Source organism: Dicentrarchus labrax, unplaced genomic scaffold (assembly GCF_905237075.1).
Source record: "Dicentrarchus labrax unplaced genomic scaffold, dlabrax2021, whole genome shotgun sequence".
NCBI lineage: Eukaryota > Metazoa > Chordata > Actinopteri > Moronidae > Dicentrarchus > Dicentrarchus labrax.
Genome location: NW_026136703.1, coordinates 20,989,273 through 21,009,728, shown reverse-complemented (window position 1 = coordinate 21,009,728; position 20,456 = coordinate 20,989,273). Strand labels below are relative to the sequence as shown.

The window sequence follows — 20,456 nt, the reverse complement described above, 5'->3', positions numbered from 1 at the left end:
ATAAATTGCTGATTAATTTCAGTTAATATACTACTATAATATATTTTTTCAGTTCCACTTCAAATGTATTGATTTGTCTGACCAACAGCCAAAAAACCCAAACAGAAATCATACTTGGAAAAGGTGACCCAGTACCATCTAAACTGTTTGAATGACAGATGTCCTCTGGGAAGTGTAGTAAAAACAATCGAGAGCAATGAGCACTAAGCACCAAAGGTTTTCATTTCAAAATAAAAAATATGAAAAAAGAACCTCATTCGAATTCATTCATTCAGCTTTACTGACTCTTGTCTGCCTTCAGGGTTGCTCAGTGAAGCATTTTGTATATTGGTCAGACGTCAAGTGCCATGAGCCGAAATAACACATTCTAATCACAGTTCAACATTTGAAAATTTGCAAACAAACACTTCCCTTTCATATGCTTTTCTATTATTGTTTCAGGCGTTAAAAATAAGACAAAAGAGAGGGGGGAAAAAGCCTTAAAAAGCCTACAGATTCCCTCATCTGCAGCCTTTTGCAGAAACCCTCTCATTGCATACTTGGTGCAACCTTAGCTCCTCTCCCTGTGAGCTTTATTGATTTCTAGTCTTAATGCTGCTGCACTGTGCATGGAGGAAGGTGCTGTGGAGCAGGACTGACCTTTATCAAAGTATGCAGATGCTGGATATGGGTGCCGGGGCAGGAAGGGCACCTCCACTGGCACCCCAGACTGTCACCCTTGCAGGCAGGGAATGAAATGAGAGCAACGACCTGTATTGAACGCACCACTCTTCATCTCTCTTTCAGGTGCAAACCTACATATAAGCTAAATGAATTGTTGTGTGGAGACACAGAGCTCTTAGGGGCCAATCCCAATTAGAGCTGAGAGAATTAGTTGATTAACTGACAGAAATATTATCGACAACTATTTTGATAGTTGATTAATGGATTAGGTCATTTTTTTCAGCTTCTTAAATGCTCGTCACTACTGAACGCCTTCGAATAGTTTCCAACCAAAAGTTCATAAACCAAATTTATTTTAAAAATATATATAATACACATGTTGATATATACCTTCAATTAATTGAATGTGAAAATTGTTGTTGATCATATTTTTTAATTTACTTTTCAAATCTGCTTTTTACAATCAAGCTACACACCTCTCAGCTTGCAGGGCATACTACAGCTTAATATTATTTTAAGAAGCCAAACAAAAATAGCTCTGAATTATCAATTCCATCAATCCTTGAAAATGTGCTCTTATTTTCTTTGGTTTTTAATTTGATGTCTTGTCTGAAAGACTTCTTGCTCTATAATTAAAAAGGGTGAATCTTTAAAGTGGTACTCCAGTGATTTAATATTGCACTTCCAAAAAGTTAAGGGACTCACAATAGGCACATTTTAGCAGCAGAGGTTGAGTTATCTTTCGGTCTGGTTAACACTTTCTGTTAAAGACACGCAGCATCCAAACCTGAACTGAGATAACCCTGATGACATCACCACAGCGCCATCCGGAAGTCTCAGAAGACATGACACAACTGTTTCCACAGTCTGAGCATTTTACTCCAAGTAAAGTGAACTTTTCTAGGTTTTCCATTTCTGTTGACACACTTCCATAACCAAGCTGCAGATATCACAGCCAATAAAAAGTTCCAGCATATCCTACTTGTCACCTCTAGGAGGCCGACATGAAAAGTTTTTTTCCCAGCAGGCAGTTCCTATTTACAGCACATCTGATATGACTGAAGGCAGCATCAGAGTACTTGAACTGTCTACTCACAAACTAGCTCAGACTAATTAAAGAAACACCTCTAATACTCCACAGCATGCTCAGGTTTCAGGCTGCGGATGATCACAACATCGGCTGTAAGCAGGTCCCGTTTCACCACGGATGTCAGGGTGTTGAACACGACATGTTTTGGAGGTTTTATTTGTGTTTTGCAGAAGAGTTTTGGATTCGGCGCCAGTAAAACAGAGAAGCTTTCCAAGAAGAAAGATTTGGATCAGGTTCAATCAGCAGGATGGCAAGAAGAAAATAAGACAAAATGAAAAGAATTATCTTCTGGAGGTAAATACATTTTAAAGGGTCAGTTCACCCAAATTAGAAAAAAAAAGATATATTTGGTGTAATTTACTGAGCTATTAAGAGTCCCTCAGATTTCTGCCACCATCCAAATACAAAGCACTGACAATTAAATTAAAACAAGACTTAGGAGTTTGCATCCATGCTGGGAAGCTGTACTTAGCACAGTGGTGCTTTGAACTAAATGCTAATGTCAGCACGCTGGCATGATAAAATTGACAATGCTAAATTGCTGATCTTTAACAGGTAATGTTTGCCATGGGAACCAATTTAGTTCATAAAGTTAGCATGATAACATTTGCTTATTTCCATTAAACACAGTTAAGTACAGCCGAGGCTGATGGTAAGGTCAGTAGATTTACAACTACTTGTCTGTTCTGCTCTTTAACCAAAGTACTGGACAAATTAATATTTTCAGAAGATGATGGCGTTAGAGGAAAAGGCCAGGGGATCACCAAAGTTATTGTAATTCATCCTGCATGGTGTACTCATATATCTCTGAGCCAAATTTCATAGCAATCCATCCAATAGATGTTGAGATATTTCATTCGAAAACCACAATGCGAAACCTGTGGTGGATAGCGAAAACCACCAAAGTCAGTAGGATTCATCTTTTGGGGACCATTAATGTCTGCAATTTCCCACATTTGTTAAGATATTTAAAGCCTCTACAAGAAACCTTCATTTTATGTTGATTCTGGTGGCCCCTGTGGACAAAAGTAATTGTAATTTGGGTGAACTGAATTTATAAATGTCAATAAATCCATCCCAAATTTTGGGATTTGACCCTCACTCCACATTCAGCTTTACATTCCTCCAAAGTGAGTTCATGATCATTTACAACAGTGGGTTTCTTTATGGCAAATACACATGTTATAAATAAGTATATTGTTTAATTTCTTTTAAACATTTTATTCTGAATGCTTTAAATGCTGACACATATATATAAAATCCCTCAAATGCAACTTTCAAAATCTGTAGAGGATCCAGTCTGTGAAATATTACCATTTTGTCAACTGAGCATTTAAAATAACTCAGTTTACAAACAAACTTATATAAAGTTTGCACTATCAATCTCTGTGTAAGAGCAGGCGTTGCATAGTCTTTTCCAGAAAAGAACTGAATTATAAAACAGTGCGGTGTTTATTTGTTAAAACGTTGTAGCTAAACGCTTTGACAGTCAAATGGGTCAAACTGATGCACTTACCCCCATCCTAACTCTATTAGGCTAGAGAGGCTGTCAAAAGTTTTGGGAGCCTGAATATATGATCCCCAGTCAGATTTACACACAAACACTCAGGGGGAGGCTCGGAGCTGGCGACACGCCCTGCACTGAATTGTGTTATAAATAAGCTTTAACTTAATTGCATTCCCCCAACTGGGAGGAACAAACGCAGGGCCAGCATATTTATTGCCACTCAACCTGTGCGTGAGTTAGTGCGTGTGTGTTTGTGTTTGTGTGTGTGTTTCTGTACAGTATTTGTAAGCCGGAGCCAAAGTGCAAAAGCTACAATAAGTTTGCTGAGATAAGAAATGTTCTCATGAATCTTCCAGTATTGTATGTCTCTGGATGTGTTAGAACCTGTGTGAGTCAGTCTGTTTTTTATGTGTGTGTGTGTGTGTGTGTGTGTGTGTGTTAACAAACTGATCCAAGATGATAGCAGAGGGGGAAGTGTTAGTGGTACAGAAAACAATTTCATGCCATTTTATGGCCTGTAATTGCCACTAAGGACACATTCACTTCACTTGTTTTTAGCCATGACAGAAGCGTGGCCCTATGGCTGGCAATGTCAGTTTCATCAGTTAGGTCCATTCAGAAATATCTCAACAACTGTTTGATGGGTTACTATGAAATTTGATACAGGTATTCATGGTCCACAGAATCCTCCTGACTGATGATCCCCTGGCCTTTCCTCTAGTGCTGCCCTGTGGTTGGCATTTTTGATTTTTGGTGAAATATCACAAAAACCTTTTGATGGATTGGTATCAAGTTTGGTACAGATGGAGGAAGAATTCTACAATTAATTGAAATATTATTGAAATTGCAATTTCAAAAATGCAGAAGCTACAATTCTTTTGATAAAGGTAAAATGTGTGACAAAACAGCATTATAATGCTGCAGTGATACTGTGGCAAACAAATCCTGTTCTCCAGATGTAAGAAAAAATGTTCCTCATCGTGCGGCCCTATTTTGTACACACATTCATGGTCCAAGAAAAATAATTTTAATCTTGGGTAATGACATTTTCATCAACCTCAGCTTTGTTTTTGGTCTTAATTGGCAACGGTTAGCATTCTAATATACTAAACTAAACATTAGACCTGCTAAACATCAGCATGTTAGCACTGTTACCTCAATGCACCGCTGTGCCTCAGACCCACTAGCATGTCTGTAGACTCTTAGTTTTGTTTGTAATTCATATCATATTTGTCTTCAAGTGCAAACATATGACAAAGATACACCACTAAGCACTGTTTTGGTGATTGGTGGTTCAAAAGACATATCAGTGTCCAGGTTAAAACTCATCAAAAATTGGTTAAAACTGACATGTTTTAGAGGTGAATGCTGTTGTTTTAGCAGCATTTAAATGGCCATATTTAGAACCTCCTTCGCCATGAAAAATAGATATTTACATGCTGCTTAAACAAACATTATATGTCACTTAGATTTCGACAAAGCTCACTTTTAAACAAGATTTTGCATGGTTTTAACCTAGATGTCTGCACGTCACCAAATCAGCACTCTGGGTGCAGTCCATCATGCTTTTCTTTTTTTCTTTAATTGCCTTATTTAGGTAGACAGGAAAGGAGGTAGAGAGAGAGGGGCTGACACGCAGCAAAGGGCCGCAGGACGGATTAGAACCCTGGACCGCTGCAGCAAGGACTTACCCATCATGCTTTTTACAACAACTCGAATTTGATTTGATCCCTTGTTGGCAAAAATCCTGCAAAACCACGACTGTCCAAAAAAAGAGCCACGTGTGAGTCAGTGTAACATTTGTTTACAAGCCCTGGTTCCCTTTTAACGCGACGTAAAGTGTATGAAGCAAATACAAAAATACTACAAAACAAACTTCACCACATTACCAAAGAAAACAAAGTGTGATTGCACCCCAAGGCACTGTAAAAATACAAAGTCACATTCTAATTATTGAGAGAACAGAAACTATGAGGCTCGCATGAATAAAACAACAGAAGTACAGCACTGAATATGATTAGCTGAGCTTGAGATGATCCTGGCTGTGTGCGAGGGCTGGCTGCAGGGTGGTAAGGTAAACCTCATGGGTCTATTCCAGGGTGTCTGCAAAAGTGCTGGCAGGACAAAAGCTGAGTGGTCAGCAGGATGAGGATCAGCGTGAACATGTGTTCTGTCAGTCATGACGCCCAGAGGGGTGACAGCTACACATTCAAGAGATATTAAGGAAAAAAGGTTGGGTGATGGCTCTGCCTGAGCTGGAGGAGGAGGGGGAGATAGCAGGTGAAAGGGCAAATCCATGCATCTTATCATGAGCACAATGCAACCCCCCTATGTGATGCTATTTATAAAAATAGGTTTACAGGTTTACAAGCACAGGAGAGTCATGCTCATACAGGCGTGACCACAGTGGCAATTACTTTAGCTGATTCTGGTCTGTCCGCTGCACACCACTCATTTGTTTATGAATCCATCAGCGCCTAGTTAAACATCCGTCTCCCCAGGGATGGAGCTTCTCCACCTAACAGCTGTGTTATCTTCACTGGGTCAAAGGAAACAGAAGCCTGCAACCTTCAGCCATTTCATATTCTCAGAAGCAAACTCACTCCAGTGGTTCCCAACGTGAGGGTCGGGATCCCCACACAGGGTCTCAAGATAAATCTGAGGGGTCACAAGAGGATTAAAAAGGTTTTTTTAAAGCACTGGGGCTGCAACTAAAGATTATTTTCACTACGGATTAATCTACGGATTATTTTCTATATAAAATGTTATAAAGTAGTGATAAAATGTCCATCACAGTTTCTCAGAGTCCAAGGTGACGTCTCCAAATGTCTTATTTTGTCCAACAAAAAGGTTGAAAACCTAAAGATATTCAGTTTATAATTGGAGAAAAACAGCAAGTAATCACATTGGAGGAGGACTAAAACTGTTCCAAAAAATGTGAGGCCTTTTTAACATGAAATACTGGATATTTTCACTTCTTTCCTCTTTTCTCTGTTTATTATCAGTGTAAATTAATATAAAACATAAAATCTGGACTGTTGGTTTGATAAATATAAATAAATAACTATTTGAACAAATCTCCTTGGGCTATTGGAAATTATTAAAAGCATTTTTCAGTTTTCTGATGTTTTGTTGTCAAAACAATTAACTTATGATATATATATATGATATGATAAATTAACCTATGATGTGGAAGCGCTCTTTAATCTGAGTTACTTTTTAGCTTCGGCCACCATAGAGCGTACATTTAAGATGCTTGTCATTAGCTCGGAGCGGCAGCACTGTCTGCCACCAAGAAACTATTAAACTTCATCCTTCGTGCTGAAAACTATTGTCTGGCTAAGAATTGGATTGATGTATTCCAGAGCTCCAGATTAGGACTGTAATAAATTTCCACTCTGGTTGATAACAATGGGCCCAAAGTGTGTCAAAAGAGATTGAGAGTCAATGCCTCGTAAAACAGGGGGCGAGAGAAAGGAAGTGCATGAGAGCTGGAAGCATTATGTGGTCTAATTGTCCTAAAGGACATCAAAAAAGCCCTTGGCCTTTAGACAGGGAGCACACTCTGCCCTCATTTAGTCGTTGCAATTAACACTGAATGAGCAGCAAGAAGGAAAACTGTTTTAACCATGTGCCAGAGAGGGAATCCTTCTGTTATTTCAACATCTTGCAAAATAGAAAAAAAAAACATAACATTTGTCAATTTCAATGCACGCCAGAGTTAGAAAATGAATATGAAGGCAATGGAGGCAAATAAATTCTGTATTTTTTCTTGTCGTGAGCGTGAAAACGACCCTGAGGAGAGCTTTCAAGGCAGCGGAAGAAACATCATTGTAATTACGCCTTTAGTGAATATTCTACACATTCATCCCCTTTGTTTTGTGTATGGAAATGTTCTCATGAATCTTCTAGTATGCTTCTGGATGAAGCTGTCACTTCCACTGCTCCTCTTTGTCTTTTTTATGGATGCGCACAAAATCTAATTCATCACTACCCGAGTGTAATTATGGAAATTTCTGGAGATTTGTTGGGAGTTCTGTAACAGCAGTCTGCCATTTCTACAAAAGATCCAAAAGTCTCTGAAGGGGGAAGGAAAGACTTTCATATTAATACCAGCGCGTGTTCATGCATTTGAACAATTTTCATTGTTTTAACTGCTCAACTGAATAATGTCCTGTATGTTTTGAGAAATCATATAACATTTATCATTACTCTATAGCGAGTAGCCTACACTAATCAACACTGTTGACTGTGTAAGTTCAGTTTAATATCCACAATATGTCTTGTGCTGTCCTTTTGCTGTAAAATTCTTGTTTACTATCCACCCCGTGCGTCAGTGTGGACTATGATACTCTACATTGTCAATATGACTGTACATATGTCAACAAGACAATTTCCTTGACGTTTATCCCACAGATGGTGATTTTGACGCTTATTATTTAGTTATCATATCATTTTTTCTCTGTTAGTGCATAATCTTTCCTTTGAAATGTCACTGAAAATGTCAGAGTTTACATTTACAACTGATTTAAAAGCAGTAATATGATTTTAGTTCTGAGTAAAAGGATTAAAAGGTCAGACACCTTTGGCCCAGCCCTTAACCTAAACCTTTCAACCTAACAATTCATCTCCAGGCACTGTTTTGATTAAATAATAATTCTATACATTCCTTAGTGCATAAATATAATAAATATAAGATATGCATACATCTTCCTCATACGGTTACTCCCTGGGTTGAGATGGTTTAAAGGAATAGTTTTGCATTTCGGGGAATACACTCACTTCCTTGCTCAGAGTTAAATGAGAAGCTTGATTCCATTCTCATTCATGTCTGTCTGTTAAACATTTAGCCACAACCAACATCCGGTTAGCTTAGCTAATTGGAAAAAGAGGGGTAGAGCTAGCCTGGCATTGTCCAACGTTAACCTCTGCCTACCAGCACTTCTGAAGCTCATTAATCAATACGTTATATGTTTCCAGTCTTTAGGCTAAGATAAGCTCCAGCTACATATTTACCAAACAGACGGGAAAGTGGTATCAATCTTCTCATCTAACTCCCAGCAGGGAGAGCGATTTAAAATAATATTTCATTAAAATGTAAAATTCTTTTAAAAATAATTATTTCTTCACAGATCTTCTTCCGGATTACTAGTGTTATCCATTCAGTGTCAATATTTTATAGTTTATGAAATGTATGATGAGAGAACTGACTGAATAAGAGGGGGACTGGATCTTTAAAACGGGTCCCTAGTTTTCTATTAAATGTTCTGAAGCAATAATTACTAGTCCATAAAGTCTGATCACAAATCAGATAACTAGTATTTATCATCAAATTATAATCTCTTTACCAGGAGTCCTTGCTGTTACATTAAAATGTTCTGAGGTGGTACTAATTTGACCATACAGTCTGATTGCTCTCCTAGATCACTACTAGCGTTTATCAATTCACAGCGTGTCAAGTTGTGCACTCTCACAAAGGAGCGGCGCAGCACTGTAAGAACATCTAACTCGCAGCACGATGCGCAATACAATAAACAGATCGATAGACCAGCATTCTCTCACAATGCCAACAACATCACAGTAGTCTCATAATGATAGTCCTTCTACACATCTCTCCCCTCGACTCCCCCGGCAAACTTCAGGCCCAGCCCATAAAGCGTCTCTAACATAAATCAAGCAAAACCCTGAGAGCTCAGCAGGCCCCAAGAGCATGCTGATCACCCCGACACTCATTCCCCTGCCGCCGGTCTCCTGGGCTGCCTTAGCGCACAGGAACCAGGAAGCCTAGAGCACAGACCCTGACAATGAGCCACAGCACGCTGAGAGGGTCCTGATTGGTGGGGGAAGGGGATGTCACAGATGCATGTCATTTTGATTCAGTGCCTGCAGACCAATGTGTAAGATGCAAGCGGATGCAAGCTGTGAAATAAACAATCAATATTACTCAAGAGGCGCAGTTTTGTACACATGCCAGTATCCCAAAGCACTGCCTTTACATGCATGGGACTGCAAGGCTGTAGTATTATACTATACATGGCTCCGATACTATTTATACTACAGTAGAGTATGGTGCTATTATTGCAACACAGCCAAATATGCCCACTCAGTTGTAGGCCTATGTGTTTTGTAGCGCAGTATTGCACACAGATGGTACAGCTGACAAGGCTATACAACATACGCAATTTACATAAAACATCACTATTACTCATATATGCTTATCACCAGACGGCAAGCTTTTTTAGCATGTCTGGCCCCAGAAGGAATCAAACCTCCACTCATCATGACATGGCCAGTCTGCCTACTCACCTAAAAGACTGCCATGTACAGAATATCCCATGGGCCTGAGCCTGGCCCTTTGACCTTTGTTGTAATTTTCTTTCTATTCTTCCAAACAGCTTTCTTGTTGAAGTAGACATAGAAACAATAATAAAAAGAGCAAAAACCCAGAGTTCAACACAACAAAAGCAGCAGGGATTAAAGAGGCAAGGAGGGGGTTACTTAAGGACTTCCTGTTTTCACAGTTGTGTGACGAATCCCAAACTTGAATCCCTATTGCATGCAACACACAGGATTGCGCTCTGATGAGAGCAAAATCTCTTGACAGGAAAACAAGGGGATATAGAATGCACGATCAGATGACAGGGTACACACTGTCTAACCATGTAAAGAAAGAAGCATTTGAAATTCACAGAGTGATGAGTGCAAACAGCACATGAATAGGTTACCAAAGTATGTTCTAAATTAAATTATGTCAAGAGGCAAAGAAGACAACATCTTTGTATCAAAAGCCATCGCTGAATGAGACGCGTATCGTGCAGACTACTGAATAGCTTTGAAGCTAGCTATCATATCATGTATAATGTATCCTTTCTTGACAGTTTATCACCATCAAGCTGCAATTCAAAAGAAAAACACAAATCACAAGGATGCAAAAACAAGCACACAAAGAAAAACACGTATTTATGACTCCTAAATGCACTTCATTTTCAGTAACCTTGGTTGATTAAAAATCAGGCAGTAACCAATAATAAATCGCACATTTCAATCAAAACACATTTATAAAAAGCAACTTCCCCACAACCAAGAGAAAAAAAGAGTTGCTGTCTTACCAGGTCTCATCGTTTTTGAACTCCATCTCTCCGTAGGTGTCTTCAAAGTCCTCCCCTCCTCCTTTGGCGAGTCCCTCCAGGGTGCGATAAGGCACAATGACCGTCCCCCTTGCTCCAGAAGTCCTTAGCACTTTCACTTCCATAATACCAATGCTCTCACTGACGTGCACTGAGTTGCTCTCAAAGGTGAAGATGCCCGAATGATCGTCATCCAGAATGGTCACAGTGGCCACAGTAGGAAAGCCCAGCATGGCCTTTGGGTATGGGAGACTGTTGGCAGACAGCACCTCGTCCTCTGTCTCCAGGACACGCAGATTACTGAGCCGCACAAAAAAGTGCTCGTCTTCTTCAAAGATGTCGTCATCTATGATGCCAATGTTTATTTCCTTGAACATCTCTCCTGGTTTGAACACTACTGTACCTTCTGTGAACTCGTAGTCGGCCCCAGCGTTAGCCGAGCCATCCTCTGTCTTATAATCCACGTAGATCGTCTTGTTGATGTCTCCACCTTTTCTGGTGATGGTCAGAATGGCGGCGCCACAGTTCTCGAGGCACTGGTAGACAGCGGGGTCAAACGCAATCCGAGACACGTACTCTTCCGGCTCCTCCACATGCACCTCCTGCACACTGGCACTCTTCTTCGCCTGCTCTGCAACGTGTTTCTTCAGGATATTTCCTGCGCCTGTCATCATACGTGTAGCTTGAATGCGGTAGAAGGCACGGCTCTTTTGCTGGTGCGAGAGAGCGTAGTAGTTGGCCATTTCGACCAGCTGATCCAATTCTTTCTCTGGGTGCTTCTGCTTCAGGTCTTTCAAGATGCGGATCATGTCGCGCCGGGACTCATCCACCTCTTTGCTCTCAATCAAACCAATAAGGTTGCTTGCTGCACCTCCGTCCATGAAGTGAGAGTTGACCATCTTGCCGTCCATCTCAATTCCCTTGGAGCGTTCAGTCTCCGTCTCGATGATGACACCCCTGTGCTTGTCGGTGCGGTACTTCTTGTGCATGAACTTGTAGAAGAGCAGTCGCCTGTCTGCTACCCAGGCAAGGAGTACGCATATGGGAAAGAAGGCCAGTGTGACTAGACCCTCCCAGACCTGGACTACATTGGGAGAAAACACAGCCAGAATCATGTAGAGCCAGATGTAAGCAAAGATGCTCCAGCCTGCAGTGACAAAGAACACTCTGAGGTGTTTGACCTTGCGTACTTCTCCTTGGGGAATGACAGACACACAGAGGCCAATGATGACAAACATATTGAAAGCTGCACTGCCGACAATTGTGGCGGGCCCAAGCTCACCAGATTTGAACTCATGTCCACAAACCTCAATTACAGAGAGCAGAATCTCCGGGGCGGATGAGCCCAAGGCCATGAGGGTGAGGTTGGAGACGGTTTCATTCCAAACCCGGATCGTGGTGGTGGTTGTTTCTCCATTGGGTCTTTTGATGACAATTTCCTTCTCCTGGGAGGTGATGACCTCAATGGCCGCCATGAAGCGGTCAGCAATGATGGACACTCCAAGAAACATGTAGATCATTGCCACAAAATACACAATGACCCTTGCGATCTTGTCTCCCATGGACGGATCCTCAGGATACCAGATGGGCAAGATGATTCCTTTATGACACTTGGAGTTTCCTGGGCAGGTCGCATTGCTGGGGCTGAGCAGAGGGCTCGGAGTGGTCCGGGCCTCTGTACAGAGGAAGGCTACAGCCACAGAGACCAGCCCCAACCAGAGGCAGGCTGACGACCCTGGCTTTACAGACCTTGAACCCTCCATGCACCCTCCTTCTTCTCAAGGGTTCTTACCACACTGACAGTCCCTCTGGGATCCAGCACTGGGCTGTGCTTTTTCTCCACCCACCACCTGAACACAACAGACAGAATTAACAGAGAATTAATGGATGTTATATTGTACCTTTAATACCAGACCATTTACTCTCATATAATAAAAACATTCATATAGGTACAACAGTGGTAAAACAATTGCATCATGTTGCTTTGCATCTTTTTACTAGATAGATAAATGCATCTATTGCTTAATACATTATTATTATTACATGTTTAATGCATTACTTATTAAACTTACTTACACTGCATTCATTTTTTTGTCACATAATGATTCAATAATTAATGTAATCACATAATGGAATAGTTATCCAACCTTGGGGTACTTTTACATTGTTTTAAATGCCGAGTTTGAAGAGTAATAATAGTACAAGTGTGTAAGACTGTGTGTTTGCATTTCATAGGGAGAAACACACACTGTCTGAAGCAAGAAAAGAATTTCAAATTATCCCACTAGCCTTCTGTAGGACTTCAATGAGTTTCTGCCTCCTTCTTTACAAACAGCATAGTCATGAGACCTTTATGTTATCTTTGAGAGGCGGGCTTGAAAATACTTCCCCATTTTTAGAGGTCTGTAAACCACTATGTGAACAATGTTGATAACATCCGTTTAATGAAATCATAGCTTATGGGCTCATATCCAATCATAAAGTTTATTTTCAGTTTAGATGTGGATACGTGCACCCAATAATGTGGATGTGAGCGTGATTGTCTGAAATCTCAGGGGTAATACACAGCTCTGAACCAAACAGCTCGCTCAGCAGGCATGCAATGTTGCCAAACTAAGCACTGTCCAAAATGTCGCATTGGCAAAAAAACAGCAGAGGGGAGGCAGGAGACCGTCAAGAGGCAAACTGAAACAAAGGGTACAGATGTCCCGTCCAAATTCATTATATACTGAGCCCTAAATGCACACTTACCACTTCCACAAGAGTGAGCGGCGTTACAATAACAATCCAGACATTGTCCGAATTCATAAAAGCTCAGGCTAAGCATCTTATGCACCTCTCCAGCTCTTATGAGATAGGACTTGACAATTCTTTTGATGCTAACAGCTGAGGCCAGAGGCAATGGGGGCATAAGGAACAGTTAACCACCCAAACTTACAAGATGTGAGCTACTTTAAGACTTAACTCAGGGGATTCATTTCAGAGACTTTCTTCTCAGTGGTACCTGGGAATATTTTGTGTTTTGGGAGGATGGGTGGGGCCTCTCTGCAGCCTCCACCACACCTTTGGGCCCATGAGGCTCACAGGCAGTTAAAGAGTGAATTAAAATAATCTCTTCAGAGAGATATACGCTGTGTAAGTTAATCATTCTGTCCTGGATTCACTGGAGGATTACAATTTTTTATAACTGTCACACTTGTTTCCTTTTGCTTTTGTTGAGCTAAATGTAGTTTGAGTCTTTCTACATTTTGTACCTAAAAGTGCATTCTTGTGTTCTGATTCCTGGTTAAAGGGTCGATTACCTCTGGGGCCGCCCGCACTAAAATGTGTACAGTACGCACTCATGGCATTTTAAGACACTTTGGATAAAAGCATCTATTAAATGGCATATGTTATGCTGTGTAATGCAGATTTCTTATCTGATATAACTCTTCCGCAGTACGCTGGAGTACTTCAACTCCCAGGTGATATTTTTAGAAATGATATCTATCATCCAGACAGACCACTGACCAGTTTGGATGGCTGACAATATTTTCAATGGAGGTGTGGATAGTCAAACAGGAGCTGGCATATTTAAAGCACTCACACCAGTTTAAATGCCAAATATTGTCTGTCAACACACACCCAATGTCTGCAAAAAGTTTCTGTCATCATCTTGTGTGGAAATTCAGGCATTAGCAAAACCAATTAATCTGTTCTGGAATAAATTATTCCTAATATTTCTAATTTAATGGTTCATAGGTACACATAATTGCATCACTGGCAGTATTATTATGATGTCTTTTGAGGGATCATAACCTCAATAACATTCAGAAGGATATGTCGTTCCAAGAAGTAATCTTTTTTAGAGGCGATAAAACTTAGAAAATAAAGGATATCTCAGCTTGAAAGGAAATTCTTCAGATGTTAAAAAAAGATGTTGATTGCATGGCAGCACACTGATCTGGAGGATAGAAAAGGGGACGACAGCAAACGGCAGCAGAAGCAGGAGACAAGGAACTTCAATTTAACTGAATCAGCAGAGCCATTTACATGGACAGGGGCCAGCTATGCAATCCCTGCGAGAACCGACAGCACTGAGCACAAACAAAAACAACAGGGAAATAATTGAGTGACAAAGTTGTAACTTAATGAGAGAATAGTTGAGTCTGAAAATTATGGATTTTGCATTTATTTGGAATTTTGTATCAGCCTGAAAGTTCCCCACAGAAACACACCCACAAGAATAAACTTTTAGGAATGAAGAATATGTGTGCAGTGCTCAAATTACACTCACAGTCCTCCATCAGCGTGTACTGTAAATGACCTTTATTTGAAAAAACTGTAAAACTGACAGCAGGAATACGTTTTTGAAGGCACTGGAAGGCTTAAGAGAAGTGCTTCTCCCTGTTTTAGAATCAGAGCAGCACTGCTGACCTGCTAGCTTCTCTCTGTCTTTTTTATTGCATGGCGGCTAGAAACTGCAATGAGGCAGAAATAGACGAAGCATCCAGAATTTAAAGGCTGGAGAGCCTCTCTGTGTGATACAACCCGGGGATGGGAATGATTAAATGACTGGTCATTTAATTGTTAGGTGATATACAAGGGGAAGGAAAAATCAACTCTCATATTTTATACTTTTTATTACGTCATTTGTAACCTGGGTCAATCTCACTATTTTTAGACTGCAGCATGATTGAGGATTACTCCATTATTCCTGCACTTACTGATTTTATTGGCCAATTGGTGCAGAGGAAATAAGCTGTAAACACAACGTACTATCACCTTAAGTTAATACGGCAAACTTCTTGGCAAACAATATCCTATATTTACACAGCACGGAGCAACATTAGCATTCATTTGGAGTCGTTTTTCTGTCCACCTGATTAATGCACATCCAATATGGACTCTACTTTTAGCTCTGTTTTTGGTCTGCACCAACTCCTGAGGGAAATATCTGGCTCTCTATAGTCTATGGTCACACTCTAGCTAGCTAACTTTGTCTGACTTTGTTTGGTGCTGGGAATGTAGTGTACAGTCAATTTTTAGAGCTTTTTTTTTTTTTTTAAACAACCACCTGCTATAGCCAAAAACGACGCTATAAGAGTGAACCAAAACAATCAAGGTTCAGGCCAGAAATCTAAAACAATGAGCAGAAAGATGCTGCAAAGCTCCGCAGAGCTGAGGGGAGGTGGGTGATAATTGCCTGTGGTTTCATCACTACAAACCTCTTTCACATACAGGCAGTCATGTGATCCAGTAATATAAAAATACTTCAAATGAGCTGAAACTTCCCATCCTTAAACTTCAGTTGGGTGACTCGAGTGTGGAAGGAGGACAGTGATGAAAAAGAGTAAACATGCTAAGTCAGCCTACATTGAATAAACGGACGTACAAAAAAATGGCAAACAAGCCAAATACCCATACATCCAAGAGCAAACTAACAGAGTGACGGAGAGAATTTTAAAGATATAAGGCCATGCAGTAACACTGGACAGAGGGAGTCAATTGCCTCCTAACTACCTCCTGCCTCGTCCCATTAGACATATAAATGTCACAAGCTGAATAAAATCATGCTCAGAAAGATTATTTTGTAATTGTAAACTGCTGCCCAAAATACACATTAGATACTTGCACTATTATAAGTAGTAATTTTAATCATTTTAAAAATGTGATTAATTTATTTTTTGTGCATGTAAAATTCATTTCTCAACCTTGATTTTCACCTGAATAAGGTCCTTATATTAATATTAGTACTACCATTACTTAATCTACTGCTACTGTTATTATTATTACTAGACAAAAGGAATTACTATACTGCCTATATGCTAACACAAATGCTAGTAGTAGTACATCTACTACACTACCACTAATGTTGTCACGAAGACTACCACAGCCTGGAAGGACACAAAGCTGTTAAAGGATTTTTTTCCTCTTTAAAAAATAATAAAAATAAAAGCAGCATTGGATGATACACGACCAGTGTGCAGGATTTAATGGCATCTAGCGATGTAGTTTCAGATCACAACTCGCTCACTTCCCCCTCCAAGCATAAAGGAGAAACTATGGTATGCTAAAAAATGCAAACAGCCCTATCTAGTGCCAGTGTTTGGTTTGTTCCTTCCAGGACTGTAGAAACATGGCAGTTCAACATGGCGGCCTCAACAGAAGGTATCTGTTGACAAAAATGGCTCATTCTAAGGTAATAAAAGCACAACTAGTCTTATATTCAGGTGATTATACACTGATGAAAACATACCTATGAATATTACATTCTATTTCTGCCAATAGATCCTATTGTGTTACACACTGAACCTTAAAGATGTGATCTGTATACATAATTAGGATTATGACATCTGATGCCTGCAGTTACAGCTGGTATTAATAAGCATTCTCGTTATGTTGATTCGGCCCGCATTAGTCAGGTAGGATGGATCGAGTTGTCAGCAAACATGGCACATCACAGATTCATGAAAGTAATACCATGTAAGTTTTTGCGTTAATGCCCAGATCTTTACACAGGCTTTCTGCTGCTGTTGTTTTCAGAGGCTGAATGGGACTGACCATCAAAGTCAAACCAGTAGAGTGCCCCTTTAACATTCTTAACCAAAAACGCTGGTAACAAAGCCAATAAGGATGGATTGATTAATTGACTGGTTGGTTGATTTAAGAGACAAAACCACATAATCTTAAGCAATAATGTAAAGCTCATTAAAATAATTACATTTAAGCACTCAGACAGACTGTTCAGGTGTATGACCTCACAAGGATTTTGTATTTGAATAATTGATTTTCCATCTCAACACAAATTGCATTAGTTGCTGTCAGGTGATGGAGAGTGAACGATTCCATTTCTCTATGTGTACCAACATTAAAGCCGTGACCCCTAAATTAGGAGCTACACAAAACAATTTGCATACTAATTACTGTTTTAAGGATTGTGTTTTGCATTGTGAATGTAGGGGCGGGCTGTCACTGGAGTTATAATTTAAAGTTGTAATCAGAACTGTTCAGCGGCCTACAAAAAGTATTAAAATCAACGGAAAAAGACAAAGTTGTTCACAAAAGCCGCACAGGAACTTAAGAGCCATATTGCAACTGACATATCTAAATTAAGGCTGAAGTTCAGCTTTGACGTATTCCAATTAAATCCAACACTGACCTCTTCAACCACAAATAGTTGAACTCCATGTACAACTTTTTAACACTTTTTTCCTCGAACAATATAAGAAAGTAGAACTCAGTGATATTACTAAAACAGATTTAGCAGAATGTTTCAATTTAATACCTCAATAATTATCATTATGACTATTAAAAATGACACACACTATTATTACACTGTTCAGGGGAAGGAAATCAATATGTCAGCCATGTAAAAATATTAAAAATCCCAAAATATATCTAGCTTCATATGTGAATATTGATTCTACAATTATTAATCCAGTGACTCACCCAGCTAATAAAGTAGACCAATATAAAATAATAAAAATGGGGGTTGGACTTTAAGGAGATACAAATATGCAAATATTCTTATACTGAACTTAAAAAGTAAAAAGTATTTTGTAACTAATTTCAAAAAACTACATATGTATATATATATTTTATGTACCATTAAACAGGGATTAAAATGCTCTTATTTAAGACCAAACAGTTATAAAAGCTTTAAGGCATTTTTACCTCAATGAGAGGGAATCACTGTATGCTACAAAATGAAGAATCATATAAAATGTATCCACATTAAAATGAATAACTGAGTGAATAAAAATAACGTTTTACAGACTTACATGCCTAAACATTTCATGAATGGACAATATCACACTGATTTCACTCTGGGAGTTGAAATGATTAGTTACTTAATCTATGATAGAAAAGTAAATTTGTTTTCTTCTGATATTAAACTAAATAAACTTTCTGTTCCAGACTGTTGATCTGACCAAACAAGCAATTTGAACATGTCAACCCTGCTCTGGGACATTCTAATTTTTTCTTAATTTTTGATAATTTTCATTCATTTAAAAACGATTAACCGAGTAAGTGATACAATAATCACAGTTGCAGCTCTAATCAGTCTAAACTCTAGATGACTTACATCTCTAAGATGGTTTTAAGGTTTTAATGAGAAAAAACGCACATTAATATTTGATTTGGTGCATCTTTAAGTGGTCCCCATGCACACCCTCCTGCATTCCCTGACTGATGCAGACAGCATTATGGCTGAGACAGTTGCTGAGAGGAGAGAGTGGCTGATCTGCTCACAGATCTCTTTCCCTTTCCCTATTTTGGGAAGAGGGTCTTGTTTAAGGAGGTTATTTGAGCTGCACGTAAACATGGACTCAGCAGACATACGGAGAGCCTCAGCTGTTGCTGATTAATCATCATAAGGCCGTTTCACTGCTCACTATACCGATGTCAGTGCTACCTGAGGGGGAATCCCTGCTGGAGCACCCATAGGCCCGCACGGTAACTTAAAGGGTGCGCGCAGGCCTACGCGTAAAGATGAACAGAGAGAATATATATTATCTCCTTTCCTAAAATAATACCTATCAGTGACCTCAGGAAACACTCCAAAATCAACTCCAAAACAGTGTCAGGGCTCGCAGGAGAAGCCAAAATACATAAGCAGAAGCTAAAGACTCAGATATTAAAACTGGAAGTCCAGGTGTTCATCCAATCAAGCAGCAGGACGGGCTCGGCAGGCTGTAACAACCGGTATCCGATACTTGCGTTGACAGACGCCAATTATTTTAATGGCACACCCATTAGACGGTATCACGAATCCATTTCAGCCCGTTGCAATGGATCATATCTGCACAATGATGAGGAGCAATGGGAGCAAATAGAGAGGTTCAACCCCGGGCAGAATGAAGCGCTCCGGAGTGACGGACCACATCCAGCTCACATCACTTATCGAGTGTGTTTGCTGCTACATGGTTCTGGAAATCCATCTAATATGGTTCCTGTAATCTGTCACACATTTAGGTAGAAAGCCTGTCTGTGTGTTTGCTGTTTATCATTGATGGTGTGCCGGGTCGCATCCCTCACCAACACACTGCCTATTTAATATCACTGAGTTTGCATCATGCGTTATTGATTATAACCTACCTGGATTTGTATTCCGGGGAGTTTGTGTAGACACTGCGAAATAGCTCCTGTCCGCCTCCTTTATTATTGTTTCTGCCGTTCAGATCAGCCTGCCAACAGTCTCAGTGTAATCTCGCTGTTTGGATCTCTTGAGTCAAACGTGCTCCTCGGACCAAAATCCCACTGTGTCGTCCTCATGTACGGAGAGGCAGGTCCCCAGCCTGCTCGGTATTGGCGATTGGATCAAACCGGCCAGAGGTGATCGCCTTTCGTCCTCTCTTGCCTTGGCGCCCTCCTCCCCAGATCCTCCCTGGCTGACGGATTGACCGGGTCGCAAAGCTGTCAATGACGAGGGAGGAGGAGGAGGAGGAGGAGGTGGTGGTGGTTGGGGGGGTCGGTATTTTAAGATAAGAGATGGATCTTCTGAGCCCGTCCGCACGGCTCTCCCTCCTCCTGCAAGCCGTGAATCAGCGCTCTCCTCCTCCCCCTCTGTCCGCCGCGATAGCGCAGGAAATCTATGATGTAGCTCTCGTAGGTACGGGCTCCTCTTTCCCCGGTTGTCTCCTCCACACAAATGGCACACTGCGATACGATCAGATTAAACACTGTCTTACATTAGAAACGCGCTCAGCTGTGCACACCGGTGTTTAAGTTACCAAGGCGGGCTGTCAGCCGGACTTTGCGCACCATCGGAATGACCAAGATTCGTCTCCTCTGCGCTGACTGCGAGTCCGTTCCTGGAGCTTGAATGATTGCCGGAGATGAGCTTTATCTACGAATTGTCATCCTCAGATAATTATTATTAACATTACGCCTATTCTCACGCCGGTAGAGGTGTGAAATGGTTGCGCCCTACAGCCCTCCGCCCCCCATTTTTAAAAGTCACACAGACAGGCTCGGTTAGGCGCGCAACTACGTCACCATCGGCTGAGAGAAGAAACCTGCACCACAAACCATGAATATCATCCAGACCCACAGCCCACCATGACAACTGTTCACAACAGGAAGG

The 20,456-nt window shown here is 40.5% G+C and overlaps 1 protein-coding gene across 4 annotated transcripts in view; it reads right to left on the bottom strand.

Annotated features, from left to right (window-relative positions):
- The window catches only part of slc8a3 (solute carrier family 8 member 3), a 104,074-nt gene extending 84,037 nt beyond the window's left edge, over positions 1-20,037 (bottom strand). Inside the window, exons 1-2 of one of the 4 annotated variants that reach the window (XM_051396013.1) lie at positions 19,469-20,037; positions 10,370-12,237 (exon numbers count right to left, since the gene is read on the bottom strand). In XM_051396013.1, coding sequence (XP_051251973.1) covers positions 10,370-12,150 — 1,781 coding nt within the window. In that variant the 5' untranslated portion in view covers positions 12,151-12,237; positions 19,469-20,037. Of the gene's footprint in view, positions 1-10,369; positions 12,238-19,468 lie in introns of those variants that run through there. The other 3 variants (XM_051396011.1, XM_051396012.1, XM_051396014.1) reach the window with 3 other exon arrangements.
- Between the last annotated feature and the right edge of the window lie 419 nt (positions 20,038-20,456).